General features: G+C 45.3%; 1 protein-coding gene across 2 annotated transcripts in view; it reads right to left on the bottom strand.

Moving 5' to 3' along the window:
* krt222 (keratin 222) overlaps positions 1–12173 on the bottom strand; it is a 37624-nt gene extending 25451 nt beyond the window's left edge. The window contains exons 1-3 of one of the 2 annotated variants that reach the window (XM_043674721.1): positions 11915–12173; positions 11604–11732; positions 3737–3954 (exon numbers count right to left, since the gene is read on the bottom strand). In XM_043674721.1, the coding sequence (XP_043530656.1) occupies positions 3737–3954; positions 11604–11732; positions 11915–12034 (467 nt within the window). In that variant the 5' untranslated portion in view covers positions 12035–12173. Of the gene's footprint in view, positions 1–3736; positions 3958–11603; positions 11733–11914 lie in introns of both variants that reach the window. The other variant, XM_043674720.1, reaches the window with a different exon arrangement.
* Positions 12174–13282: the final 1109 nt, after the last annotated feature.

The raw sequence follows: 13282 nt of genomic DNA on the forward strand, positions 1-13282 counted from the left end.
CTCCTGTTCCCTGGATGCTGCCTGACCTGCTGCGCTTTTCCAGCAACACATTTCCAGCTCCTTATTGGTCATCCCTGTTATTAGCATGTCATCCAGATAAATGGCGACCAGGTGTAGACCTTGTAAAATGTTCTCCATCATCAGCTGAAAAATGCCTCAGGCCAATGATACCCCAAAAGGCAGTCTCATTTATTGGTACAAAGCCTTATGAGTATTAATTATAGCATATTTCTGGGAATCCTCATTTAAATCACAATTGCAGGTACACATGGCTCATAGCCACCTTCGTGAAGAACATCCCTCCCGCCAATAAATCCTTTCTGCGAGGAATGGATATTTATACAGCTATGAGAAGCAGTTTACCGTTGGTTTAAAATCCCCACTAAGGTGAACCGATCTGCTGGATATGACCATTCGGTATGACCGGTGGTGGCCATTCCACAAACTGTACAGGTTTGATGATTCCTTTGTGTTCCAGCCTCATGATTTGTGCTTCTACTCATGACTCCCCATAAGGCAAATGATACTGAGTGGGCCTTTGCAAAATCATGGAATTGTGTCATGGTCAGCATGCAAGGTAGACCTGGCTCCTTTGAGCGTCCTTAGAGTTTCCTAAACAAACCTCCAGATATTTAATTAGGACCTCACTCAGGCAGCCATTTTCTAATGCCTCTACCAGTCACCTTAACCTCGCCAAAATTCCCACCACAGATTCCCCTGGTTCTTGATTTGCTGGGTAAAACTAATAATTCCTGAAGAAGGGCTTATGCCCGAAACGTCGATTCTCCTGTTCCCTGGATGCTGCCTGTTCCAGCAACACATTTTCAGCTCTGATCTCCAGCATCTGCAGACCTCACTTTCTCCTCAAAACTAATAGTATCTCAGAATTAGAGAAGGCTTGGGGTCATAATATTCCTTAACGAAATCCATCAACTCTTGAAACATTTTAGAATTTGGTGCCTCAGGGAAAGTTAGGCTCCTAATAACTGACAAAGCTGTGGTTCCACAAACTGTCAGGAGAATTACTCGTTGCTTTTCATCTGTCATTTGCCAAGAAAAAATAATACATTCCTTCCACATACTGGGTCCAGTGTTCAACACCAGGATTGAACGAGTCAAGTTTCCCAAATAGCAGCATGATGCCAGAATTGTTTACCCGCATACTCAAAGATGACTGCTGCGAGTGAGTTTCTTCAGGACTGTACTTTTTTCTCTCGTTGTCACTGAAATAATTCCACCAAGGCCAGTATCCTATCACCAAGTTACACATGCATACACTTCACACTGGTCTGGCTTCCTCAGAGCCAGCTCTCAGAGTGAACAGGATGTTCCTTTTGCACCAACTCTTGAGCCATGCAGTCATGTGTCCTGTTTTCTTATTTCTAAACTTGCTAGCACATGGCACCGGGAGTAATCCGGGGTGAACCGGATATCAGGTGAACAGTCCCAATCAGGGATCTCACATTCTATGTGGTCCACCTCACTGCATCCCTCAATTTGTAAACCGAGTTAGTCACTACAAAAACGTTTCAAGAAATCTGACCTTCTCAACCCTTAACACAATGACTATCCCAATTAATATTGGGAAAGTTGAAATGACCGAGTTTAATTACCCAATTATGACTCTCACACACCTCTGTGAACTGTCTATATTTGCTCCTCTGTTTCCTGCTGACTCTCGGTAAAGTGGCTGCCCACTTAACATTCCTAAGTTTTATCCGCAAAGCCTTGTTTGAGGACCCTTCCAAAATGTCATCTCTTCTTACTGCGGTAATTAACTCTTTAATTAACAGTGTGACACCACCACCTTATTTACAGCCTCTCAGCTAAAGATTCTATACCCTGGAATGTTGATTTGCAAGTCCAGCCCATCCCTCAAACATGTTTCTTTAATGGCAACAATATTATACTTCTATGTGTCAAACCACAACATTGACTCATCGGTCTTACCTATTACACTCCTAACATGAAAGTAAAGGCTACCCAGTCTTGCATTACTCTCTTGACACTCAATGTAGCTGAACGCACTGTGCTTTGCTTCCTGTTGCATGATGTGACCCTATTTCATTGATACTCTGTGACCCCTGCCCTGCCAAACTAGTTCAAACTCCTCCAAACAACATGATCAAGAATCCTAGTCCCACTGTGGTTCAAGAGCAAACTGCCCCTTTTGTACATGTCCCACCTTCCCCAAAAACAATTCCACTGATCCAGGAATCTAAAACCCTCCCTCTTGCAAAAACTCTTGAGCCATGCATTCATCTAATCTATTTTCCTATTTCTAAACTCACTAATACATGGCACTGGGAGTAATCCAGAGGTTACAACTGTTGAGGTACTGCTTTTTAATCTCCTGCCTAGCTCTTGATGCAAGACCTTATTCCTCACTTTGCCAACATAACTGGTACCAACATGTACCACAACCTCTAACTCATCAGCCTCCCCTTTCAGGGTGTCCTGCAGCTGTTCAGTGACATCCCTGACCCTGGTACCAGCGAGGCATTGCACTGTCCTGGAGTTGCAGATTAGCTGACTATAGAATCCCAATCACTAGTGCTCTTCCTTTCTTCTTCCTCCCCACAGTACAGTCAGGCTGCTTGTAGGCCCAGACGCTTAGTTCTCACTGCATCCCTCTGAGGTACCAGCATCCTCATCAGCTTCCAAAACAGAAGTTTCTTTGCTCCATTATTCACTCTGTGCTGGGCATTTGTAAATCGAGTTAGTTTAAATTTAAAATGAGAAAATATTTATCACGCAGTTGCAAGTTTTACTTCTCTGTTATTAAAACTCATTTGTGTGGATGCAAATATGACAGTATTACGCACAAAGAAGTTGGTACTAATTTACTGGAAGATTTTGTGTCATTTTTAAACATGAAAGTAATACCAAAAGTCATATGACAGTAGAATACAGCACTGACAGTTCAACACATTCTCATTTGTACAGGATTGTTATCTGTAGTGCTTGTGAAGTTTACATTTTTTGGTTGCTGCTGCCATCAAATTGCATTGACCAGGTTCAAAGGGGTGAAACTCTTTGTATAATATGAACAACCAAATTGTGTGTAACTGTCTGAAAAAGCTGTGGATGTAAAGTGTATCTCCTGAACTGTAAATACATGCATCAAGCACAAAAGCCAAAAATCTTTCTGAACCAAAAGAAAAATTTCCAACTCCACCGTGTCAATATTCTCAGTCCTGGGTGTTTGCAGGATGTGAAGAGGGTGGTTAAGTGTGGTCAGGCTGGGTTGATGTAACGAGAGGCCTAGCAATGGAGAGGCACGAGGACCTGTGATTTCTCATTCCTGATGAAGGGCTTTTGCCTGAAACGTCGATTTTCCTGCTCGTCGGATGCTGCCTGACCTGGCTGTGCTTTTCCAGCACCATTCTAATCTAAAATCTGGTGTCCAGCATCTGCAGTCCTCACTTTTACCCTGTGATTTCTCTCCCTGTCCCTGCCTGTGACCCCAATCCCTGCTGGACAATGTGTGCACTACCATCAGATGAGGCTGAGATCAGCATTAGGTATGAAGGTCTCCATAGTTAATACCTGCCCAGGTTCATTTGCAACGGGTGACTTCTAAAGCTGACTGCAAAAAACTGCAAACATCAGGAAGAGAATTGAGATAAGTAAGTCCCAAACAAGGATTCCAATAACAAAAAAAACCTGACATGTTTAATATAAAGATACGACAAAGGCAGGGTAAAACTCCTAGTAAATAATGGAATCAGTTTACCTGTCCTCCTCTCTGTCCAATAGGCTACGATACATCGCGATCTCACTCTCCAATCTCATCTTTGTGTTGAGCAACAGTTCGTGTTCCCAAACCTGGTGTTCGATATCTCTCCTCACACCGTGTAACTCGCCCTCCATCTCTCGAATCACAGACGCCAGATTCTTCAGCTGTACCTCATACCTCTGCTCGGTCACCTGCAGGGAATTCTCCAAACCCTTCTGCTGTGAGAAGGACATCAAGTCATTGCCAACCCGTGAACATTCTCCACCCGGGGACTGGGTCCAAACGTACAAAATATAACGGCCTTCATTTTCACAATACACATGTTCATCACACACATCTCTCACAAAGTCCAAAACTACAGGGCATAGGTTTAGGGGGTGAGGGGAAAGGTTTATAAAAGACCTAAGGGGCAACTTTTTCACGCAGAGGGTGGTATGTGTACGGAATGAGCTGCCAGAGGAAGTGGTGGAGGCTGGTACAATTGCAACATTTAAGAGGCATCTGGATGGGTATATGAATAGGAAGGGTTTGGAGGGATATGGGCCGGGTGCTGGTAGGTGGGACTAGATTGGGTTGGGATATCTGGTCAGCATGGACGGGTTGGGCCGAATGGTCTGTTTCTGTGCTGTACATCTCTATGACTCTACTTCTGTTGCGTTCATAAAAATCTCTTGTGAGCTACAATTTTATGTTCAGGTTTGTAACAGCAGAAGAGGAAATATTTGTGAGGTTGTAGGGAAAAGACAGGACGGTGACAGGGGATTGTTGGGCAAGGGCAATAAGTATTGGGGGATAAGCAACAACATAGAGCTGAGGCCCCAATCAGATCAGCCAGCATCTTAATAAATGGTGGAACAGACTGAATGGCCTACTCTAATTTCTTATCATCCCCTGAGTGGGACAGGCTGAGTAGCTCTCATAGAGGGTTAGCACCAACCTGACTGGCTGAAAAGCCTCCCTCTGTGCTGTACCAGTTCTACAATCCATTCTGCAGCATCCTGATCTAGGCTGGCTGAACTGAAACCTGGTTCCAATTGTAACTGCGTCTCTCTCACAAATACCAATGGACCTGCTGAATATTCCCAGCTTCTCTGTCTTTATTATACGTCTCCGACTTCTCCAATACTTTGGTTTATATTACACCAGGAATCAGTATGTAAACATTTCAAATGAAGAACAGTGTAATGGGAAAACCCTGTTATAGCTGAGTCAATCAGAACTGTCTTTCGTTCTGTTTTTAATTTTACTTTCCTAATCCAGATTTAAACTGAGTCAGCTCCACTCAGCTCAAACAGCTTGTACTTCAAGAGGGTGCCAGGGATTTAGACACACTGAGAGGGTGTTTGAAGACCAGGAGCCCTATGAAAGGCTGAGGTCTGGGGGGTCTGACAGTTGGCTCAGAGTTTCAAATAGACTGGGCTCTCGGAGCACAACATGCAAGATTCTATAAACATTGTTAGAGAGAGGAGTTTGTCTTATAAAGAGAGATTGAGCAGTTTAGGTCTTTAACCGCTGGAGTTCAGAAGGGGATCTAATTGAGGTATATAAGATGGTAAAGGAGATTGACAAAGGAGACATAGAGAGAATGTTTCCTCATGGGGCGATCTAGAATAAGAGGTCATAGCTTTAGGATAAGGGGCAGCAGACTTAAAACATGAGGAGAACTTACGTCTTTCAAAGGGGCATGAATATGTGGAAATCTGAGAGAGTGTGGCTGATGTTGGAACATTGAGTAAATTGAAGGAGGAGATGGGCGTTTTAAATTAATAATGGGTTGAAGGGTTATGGATCAGGCAGAAAAGTGGAGTTGAGGACGAGATGAGATCAGCCAGGATTGTATTAAATGGTGGAGCAGGCCTGAGGGGCCGAATGGCCTCCTCCTGGTCCCAGTTCTGATGTGTCCAGGCAGACAGTAGGAGGTTTGAGGTGGTTGGGGAACACAAGGGGCTCAGAGTCCAACTGAAATTACAGACTCCAAGTGTAGCAACCAGGAGAGTTGGCTTAAGATAATGGATCACAGATTCATTCTTCCAGACTGTTTCCTGCCCCCTTTTACAGTTCCTGTCTCCCTCTCAGTCAGTCTACAGTCCTGTTTAGATTATCAGATATACCCTACTCCACTTGATGTGTGATCAGACAAATCCCAACTTCCACATTCCAATTAAAACACAGGCTGCAACAAGCAACAACTTCTGATAAGAAACAGAAGTCCAAATGTTCAAAAGACCATTCCTTTTGGAGGCTGCAAGTCTTTACTCTGATGGTTGAGCTTCCAGCTGTACAGTTAGTTCACAGTACAATTCTGCAAGGCAAGATTTCAGAAGTGAATTTGGAACCATAATGAAACAAACAGGAAGTAGCCGTGAGCAGGGAGAGTGTTGGTAAGATAGAGACACTAACTGCATCAACCACTAACTATCTTGCAGCTGACTATTTAAATGACTTCATAAAGCAAACTGCAATCCTGTTTCCTGGATCCAGGAACTGAGAATCAATCAATAATTTAGCTCTGGATATTTGAATACCAGTGAAACAAACAGCTGTAAAGTATAGCCACGGGATGAATATTCATTAATAGGATGAGGATGTCGCTGGCTACGCCAGCATTGACTCATTCAGTCCTGCTGTCAAAGACTGGGCCCAGTGTGTGGACAGAATGTGTTATTTTTTTCTGGGCAAATGACATTGGGGCAGATGAAAAGCAAAGAGTAATTCTCCTGACAGCCTAACATTCCCTGAGGCACCAGAGACTAAAACCTTTCAAGAGTTGAAGGATTTAGCAAAGGAATATTATGACCTCCTCTAATTCTGACATCCTATCGATTTTACTCAGCAATTTGAGAACAAGGGGAATCTGTCTCGGGATTTTTGACTAGATTAATGATGACTGGCAGAGGTGTGTGACTTTGTCTTAACCCTTAATGAGATGCTGAGAGACCGATTGCTATGTGAGATTAATAATACAAAAGCACCTACTATCTGAAGCCCAACTGAATTTCAAACAGACACTACAACTGGCTTTATCATCACCCTGTGCCATTTTTCAGCGGACGATGGAGAACTTTTACAAGGTCTATCCCAGATTGCCATTTATCTGGATGGTGTGCTAATAATGGGGGAGACCAATAAGGAGCACTTATGGAACTTGGACACAGTCCATAGACATTTCTCTCAGGCGGGTGTACACCTTGGAAAGGAAAGGTCTATGTTCCAGGCACCCCAAGTGACCTAAATTGGCCACAGCGTCAACAAGACCAGGTTACACTTGTTGGAAGATAAAGTGAGGGCAATCAAAGGTGCCCTGGCTCCCATGTCTGTACCACAGCTCCGATCTTTCCTTGGACTGGGGAATTATTACAGAAAGTTCAGACATAACCTGGCCTCCATCCTGGCACCTTCACATAAGTTCTTAAAAGAAAGAGTCAGCTATGTCAGAAATGGTCATAGCTTTCAGGGAACTGAAGAGACATCTGTCATCCTCTTTGGTTTTGGGCACAGTATGATCCTAAAGAAGATCTGATATTGACATATGATGCTTCTCTGTATGGCATGGGGGTGGCATTAGCTCATAAGTGGCCCAATGGAGAGGGACACCCAATGGAGAGGAACACCCAATGGAGAGGAACACCCAATGGGGAGGGACACCCAATGGGGAGGGACACCCAATGGAGAGGAACACCCAATGGGGAGGGACACCAAATGGGGAGGGACACCAAATGGGGAGGGACACCCAATGGAGAGGAACACCCAATGGAGAGGAACGCCTAATCGAGAGGAACACCCAAAGGGGAGGGACACCAAATGGGGAGGGACACCAAATGGGGAGGAACACCAAATGGAGATGGACACCCAATGGTGTATGCATCCAGGACTTTGGCCATTACAGAGTGTAAATACATCCAGATAGAGAAGGAAGGTTTGGCGATTGTATTTGGAGTCAGGAAATTCCACCAATACCTTTATAGACATTCATTTGTAATAATAATGGACCACAAACTCCTGCTATGTTTACTGAACTCATAGCTTCAGGCTGAATTCAGCAGTGGGTCTAATACCAAGTGTGTATAAATACAAATGGAAACACTGTCCAGGAGGCTAAGTGGCAAATTTGGATGCACTGAGCCACCTCCCGCCAATGAAAGAGTCTGATGATGTCGCCTAGCCAGGGGACGAAACATTTGCAACAAAAACTTCCAGCTCGGCGAACAGAACCACAACAACGAGCACCCGAGCTCCAAATCTTCGCACAAACTTTGAGTCTGTAGTGGTTTTAAATTTTCTGGACACACTTCCTATCACAGCTTCCTGAAGAAGGGCTAATGCCCGAAACGTCGATTCTCCTGTTCCCTAGATGCTGCCTGACCTGCTGCGCTTTTCCAGCAACACATTTCCATTTCCTATCACAGCTAACAATATCAGACTTTGGACACAGAAAGGTCTGAACCTGGCAAATCTGAAACAGCTAATGGTGATGGGGAAACCAAAGGGTCATCACAGCCAGAAGTGAAACCTTTCTGGACCCGGAGAGACCCAATCACAGGAGGGGACGGCATATTATTATCGAGAGCGAGAGCGATTGTCCTGAGCAGAGGTCACTGTCGAATACTGGCTGAAATCCACCAGGGTCATCCGGGAGGTCTCCAAAATGAAGATGTTGGTGAGAGACTGTGTCTGGTGACCAGGATTGGACACAGATATAATCTTTTGCAATCCTCGGGCTCCCGGTCGTGTTGGTCACAAATAACGGCCATCATTTGCCAGCAGGGAATTTGAGTATTGTGCCACCAAGGATAAACATTACCACCAGCAGCTCCTGCACATTCGTGGGAACGGTCAGGTAAACCCTGGACTCAGTTACACGTTGACTGTGTTGGTCCTTTCATGGCCTCACTGTTCTTAGTCATTGTGGACACCAACTCAAAGTGGCTGGAGATGCTCAGAGTTCAATTGTCAAACACAGGGATGACGATAGAAAAGCTGTGTGCATCTTTTGCAATCCTCGGGCTCCCGGTCGTGTTGGTCACAAATAACGGCCATCATTTGCCAGCAGGGAATTTGAGTATTTCCTAAAGTCAAATGGCATTTGCATATACAGACAGTTCCACACCATCCGTCATCCAATGGTCTGGCAGAAAGAACACTCCAAACTTTGAAGGCAGGCTTAAAGAAACAGTCTACAGCTTCACTAGATACCAAACTGTCCCAGTTCCTGTTCGATTACAGGACCAGCTGCCATGTAACTACATCAGCAACTCTACTGGAGCTGTCCCTGGGGAGAAGACTCTTCACCAGGTTAAATCTGATCTTCCCGGAGCTGGGGTTAGGGTGAAAGGGCATCAGGAACGTCAATGCTGGACACAAGACTCCAGGAAACAAGAGAGACAGTTTACATCAGGGGACAAAGTTGGTGTAGAAACCTCAGGAATGGCCCTGCATGGGTAAGACGCATGGTCAACACGAGGTCGGGTCCAGTGACGTATCGATATCAGGGAGGTGTGACTGTCCTGAACAAACACGTGGTCCATACAAAAGCTGCAAACTCATAAACGGTGTGGGAACAAAACCTGCCCAGCTCCTCGACAGCCTTTCCAACTGACCCTGAGCCCATGGGTTCTCCCCTATCTGTCAGGAGTTGAAGAGACCTCGGAATCTGCGATGGGCACGGTGGATGCCACTGCCTTGGTGTCTTTGCTGCCTGAAGAGAATGAAATTCTTCCGAGATTCTCCGGGACGACAAGTGAGCTACTGTGTGGTCCACGCTGGCTGGATCAGAAGCAGAGGTGGAGAAACCTGACCCGGTGCTGAAACACCTCAGGAGGAGCTACAAAAAAAAACAGCCAATGTCCTCAGGCTCAGAGGGAAAGGGATGTAGTGATTGTAACGGCATCAGCCAGGTGGACCTCATAGAATCTGAGTTCCTGATTGGGGCTGTTAATCTGGACCAATCAGGGAGCCTGGCTGACCGATAAGTACAAGAGCGTCAGGCATTCTGTTCACTATGAGGGAGCTGGATCAGTATCAAATCCTATGCACGTATAAATAAAGGGTAACTCGCTGGCAGAATACCAGCTTCTGTGGAGGCATGTCAGTGCAGAGTTTAAACACATTTGCTGTACACTGTGTGTTTGCACAAATGCATTTATACGTTGAACACTTGTGATCGTCATAGTCATGTGACCTCTGCAGTAACTTGCTTTCATTTTGGAATAGTAGCCATTAGAGCACATTACCTGAAACACACGTGGGATCTGGGTTTCACTGGCTGGGCCCGGCATTGATTGCCCGTCCCTAGTTGCTCCTGGAGAATGCGGTGGGCGTGAGCTGCCTTCTTGAACCGCTGCAGTCCATGTGCTGTAGGTAGACCCACAATGCCCTTAGGGAGGGAATTCCAGGATTTTGAGTGACACTGACGGAATGGCAATATTTTTCCAAGTCAGGATGGTGAGTGGTTTAGAGGGGAACTTGCAGGTGGTGGTGTTCCCTGTATCTGCTGCCCTTGTCCATCTAGATGGAAGTGGTCATAGGTTTGGAAGGTACTGACTAAGGATCTTTGGTGAATTTCTGCATCTTGTAGGTAGTACGCAGTGCTGCAATGGAGCATTAGTGGTGGGGGGAGTGGATGTTTGGGGATGTTGTGCCAAACATGTGGGCTGCTTTGTCCTGGATGGTGTCAAGTTTCTTGAGCATTGTTGGAGCTGCACTCATCCAGGCAAGTGGGGAGGATCTGTACTGATGCCTCACCAGTGTCACTCGCTCATGTATAGTCTCAGTCACATGTAGTCTGTCTTGACATTAAATACTTGCACAGTTAGGGGCTGAAGGTTGAACAGGTTGACCAGCCTGCCCACTGAAAAAGCCACAATGACTGAAACTAGCCAAGTTGGTCCAGGCAAGAGGGGCTGGATTTAAAGGAGGGATTAACAAAAAGGTTCAGAGTGCAGAGTGAGAGCATGTTCTGATATGCTGAGATAAGGAGGACCCTTTTGAACAGGGACAACAGGCCAGGTTAGGCCAAATGGCCTGTTTCCATTGTCTGCCACTATAACTGGGGAAATGCTGACATTGGGAAGATCTCATCAAATGTCTGCAGTAATCAGATAATAACCATCAGGGTGGAGTGGATCATGGAATCTGATGAAGGGATCACCTGACCTGTTACCTGACTGTGCGGTTCAGGTGCTGGGGTCACCTTGATGTATTTAAAATCCTGGCTGTTTGGTTGAAATTAATCTGTCGGCACTTCTAGACAGTATGACTAGTGTCTACAATCTACCTGTCCAGGAGGCCAGGCCAGTTGGTCATCTGTCTGTATCCAATGGTGCTGGACAGTATCTCTATCAAACAACAGGCAGCCATCTGTATCCCCACTACTCCGAGACAAGAAGATGCTCTCCATTCCAATATCTCTAGCTGAGGGCTGAGACTCTCCCAGAGGGTGCTGCTTTGTAATTACTTGAGTGGAAAGTGAGCATTAACTGTACGAGGGGCTATAGTCTGATCACATGCCTGTCCTCTGACCCCACAGACTGATAATCAGGGATGGGAACAGTGTAGAGTAACAATCAATTAGTCTTTCTGGGCCTGGGCTGTGATGGGAGAAATGAGGAATGAGCTAGGGGTGTCCCTCCTGAGATTGACCGGCAGATGAGCAACTAAGGGATTGGGTGAAATAAATTGTGTGATGCACACTGTAGTGGAATTGCCGCAGACACTTTCTGTCAAAGCTCACCCTTGAAGAATGGATTTCTGAGTGGGATAGGAGGCACTCATCAGTCAACATAGAAACCAGCAGTCAAGGCAGTAAATTAGGGAGCAACAATTTTTAAAACAATAGTTCCAAATAACATCTCACAGTTACTCTTACCAATGCGTGAAGAGATTCAATTTCCAGCTGGAGGGTTTGCCATTGACGTCGGGCATTGTTTAGCTCTGCCCGGGCTGCCTGCAGAGAATCCTCGTTCTTATTCATCTCTGCATCACTGACTTCCAGTAACTACCAAAAGAGATCATGAAAAATAATGAAGGACGCAGTGTTAGCATTTCCCATCTCATGTTTGTAATACTTATGTTATATTCCAGACACTTTAATGGGAATCAAAGCCCAGTCTTTCAATGAGGTCAGCATTCTCTGCAGCCTTTCTCATTGAGACAGAGGCCTTTTTCACAAAAATATACCTGAGTGTTGATACAAGCGTCTAATTCCATCCGATTCCTGTGTATAATCTTTTCATAATGCTTCTTAATATCTGTGAGGAGCTGAGACAATCCCAGTTCTTTGCGGCCCCCATCTTCCATAGCCTAACTGGGTATTAACAGACTGGCACAGTCTGCAGAGCATAGACCTGCAGTGGGACACAGACAGCATCATTAGCATAAAGCAATACTGCCCTCAAAATGACTGAACAAAAAATACACTGACACTCAGCTCAGTTAATGCATCCAGCATCAACCTGGATAAACTCAGAGACAAGCAGCACCCTTAAAGCTCAGTCATGCACAGACGGAGATGTGTGACTGATTTAATGTTGTGCAGTTTAAAATCATTTTGCCTTTCAGAACGATTGGAATTCCACTTGTTGCTGCATTTCAGCTTGTGCGGCTTTGTCTGTTCAAAACAGATACACATATAGAACAGACAATCGCACACACTCATCACACACATCGCACGCACACACGCTCAGATCACACGCATGGTCAGATACATACACACATGCGCACACACACACGCACACACGCTCAGATCACACGCATGGTCAGATACATACACACATGCGCACACACACACACGCACACATGTTCAGATCACATGCATGCTCAGATACACACACACACTTGCGCGCCCCCACACACACGCACATGCATATGCACGGACACACATACATACACACAAACACACACAGGCACGCGCACACGCTTACACACAGACACACACACGCATGCTCACACGCATTCTCTCTTTCTCTAAGGAAAAACATTGGTTTCTTCTGCAGCATTTCACTTTAGAAAATTACACTTTTCTGGCCAATAATTTTTTTTTAGATTAGATTACTTACAGTGTGGAAACAGGCCCTTCGGCCCAACAAGTCCACACCGACCCTCCGAAGAGCAACCCACCCACACCCATTCCCCTACATTTACCCCTTACCTAACACTACGGGCAATTTAGTATGGCCAATTCACCCGACCTGCACATCTTTGGACTGTGGGAGGAAACCGGAGCACCCGAAGGAAACCCACGCAGACATGGGGAGAACGTGCAAACTCCACACAGTCAGTCGCCTGTTAAGTCTTGCAGGAAAAAATAGGAAATATTCTGGAAGGATTTGGGTTTTACTTTATGGTGCATGATTTGTCATGTGGCATTTGCAATTCTCTCTGGTTTCTTTACAGGTATAATCTTTCACAAACTGTCATCACAAAGTTTTCCAATTGGTTTTTAGTATAACAGCTGCATCAGGGATCTGTTTCTGACACTGGAATCACAATAACAGTTCCTCAGAAACAGGAGGCAACGGAATAAAGTGGGAAACTCCTTTCTCACAC

The sequence above is a fragment of the Chiloscyllium plagiosum genome, chromosome 33 (genome assembly GCF_004010195.1).
Source record: "Chiloscyllium plagiosum isolate BGI_BamShark_2017 chromosome 33, ASM401019v2, whole genome shotgun sequence".
Taxonomy (NCBI): domain Eukaryota; kingdom Metazoa; phylum Chordata; class Chondrichthyes; order Orectolobiformes; family Hemiscylliidae; genus Chiloscyllium; species Chiloscyllium plagiosum.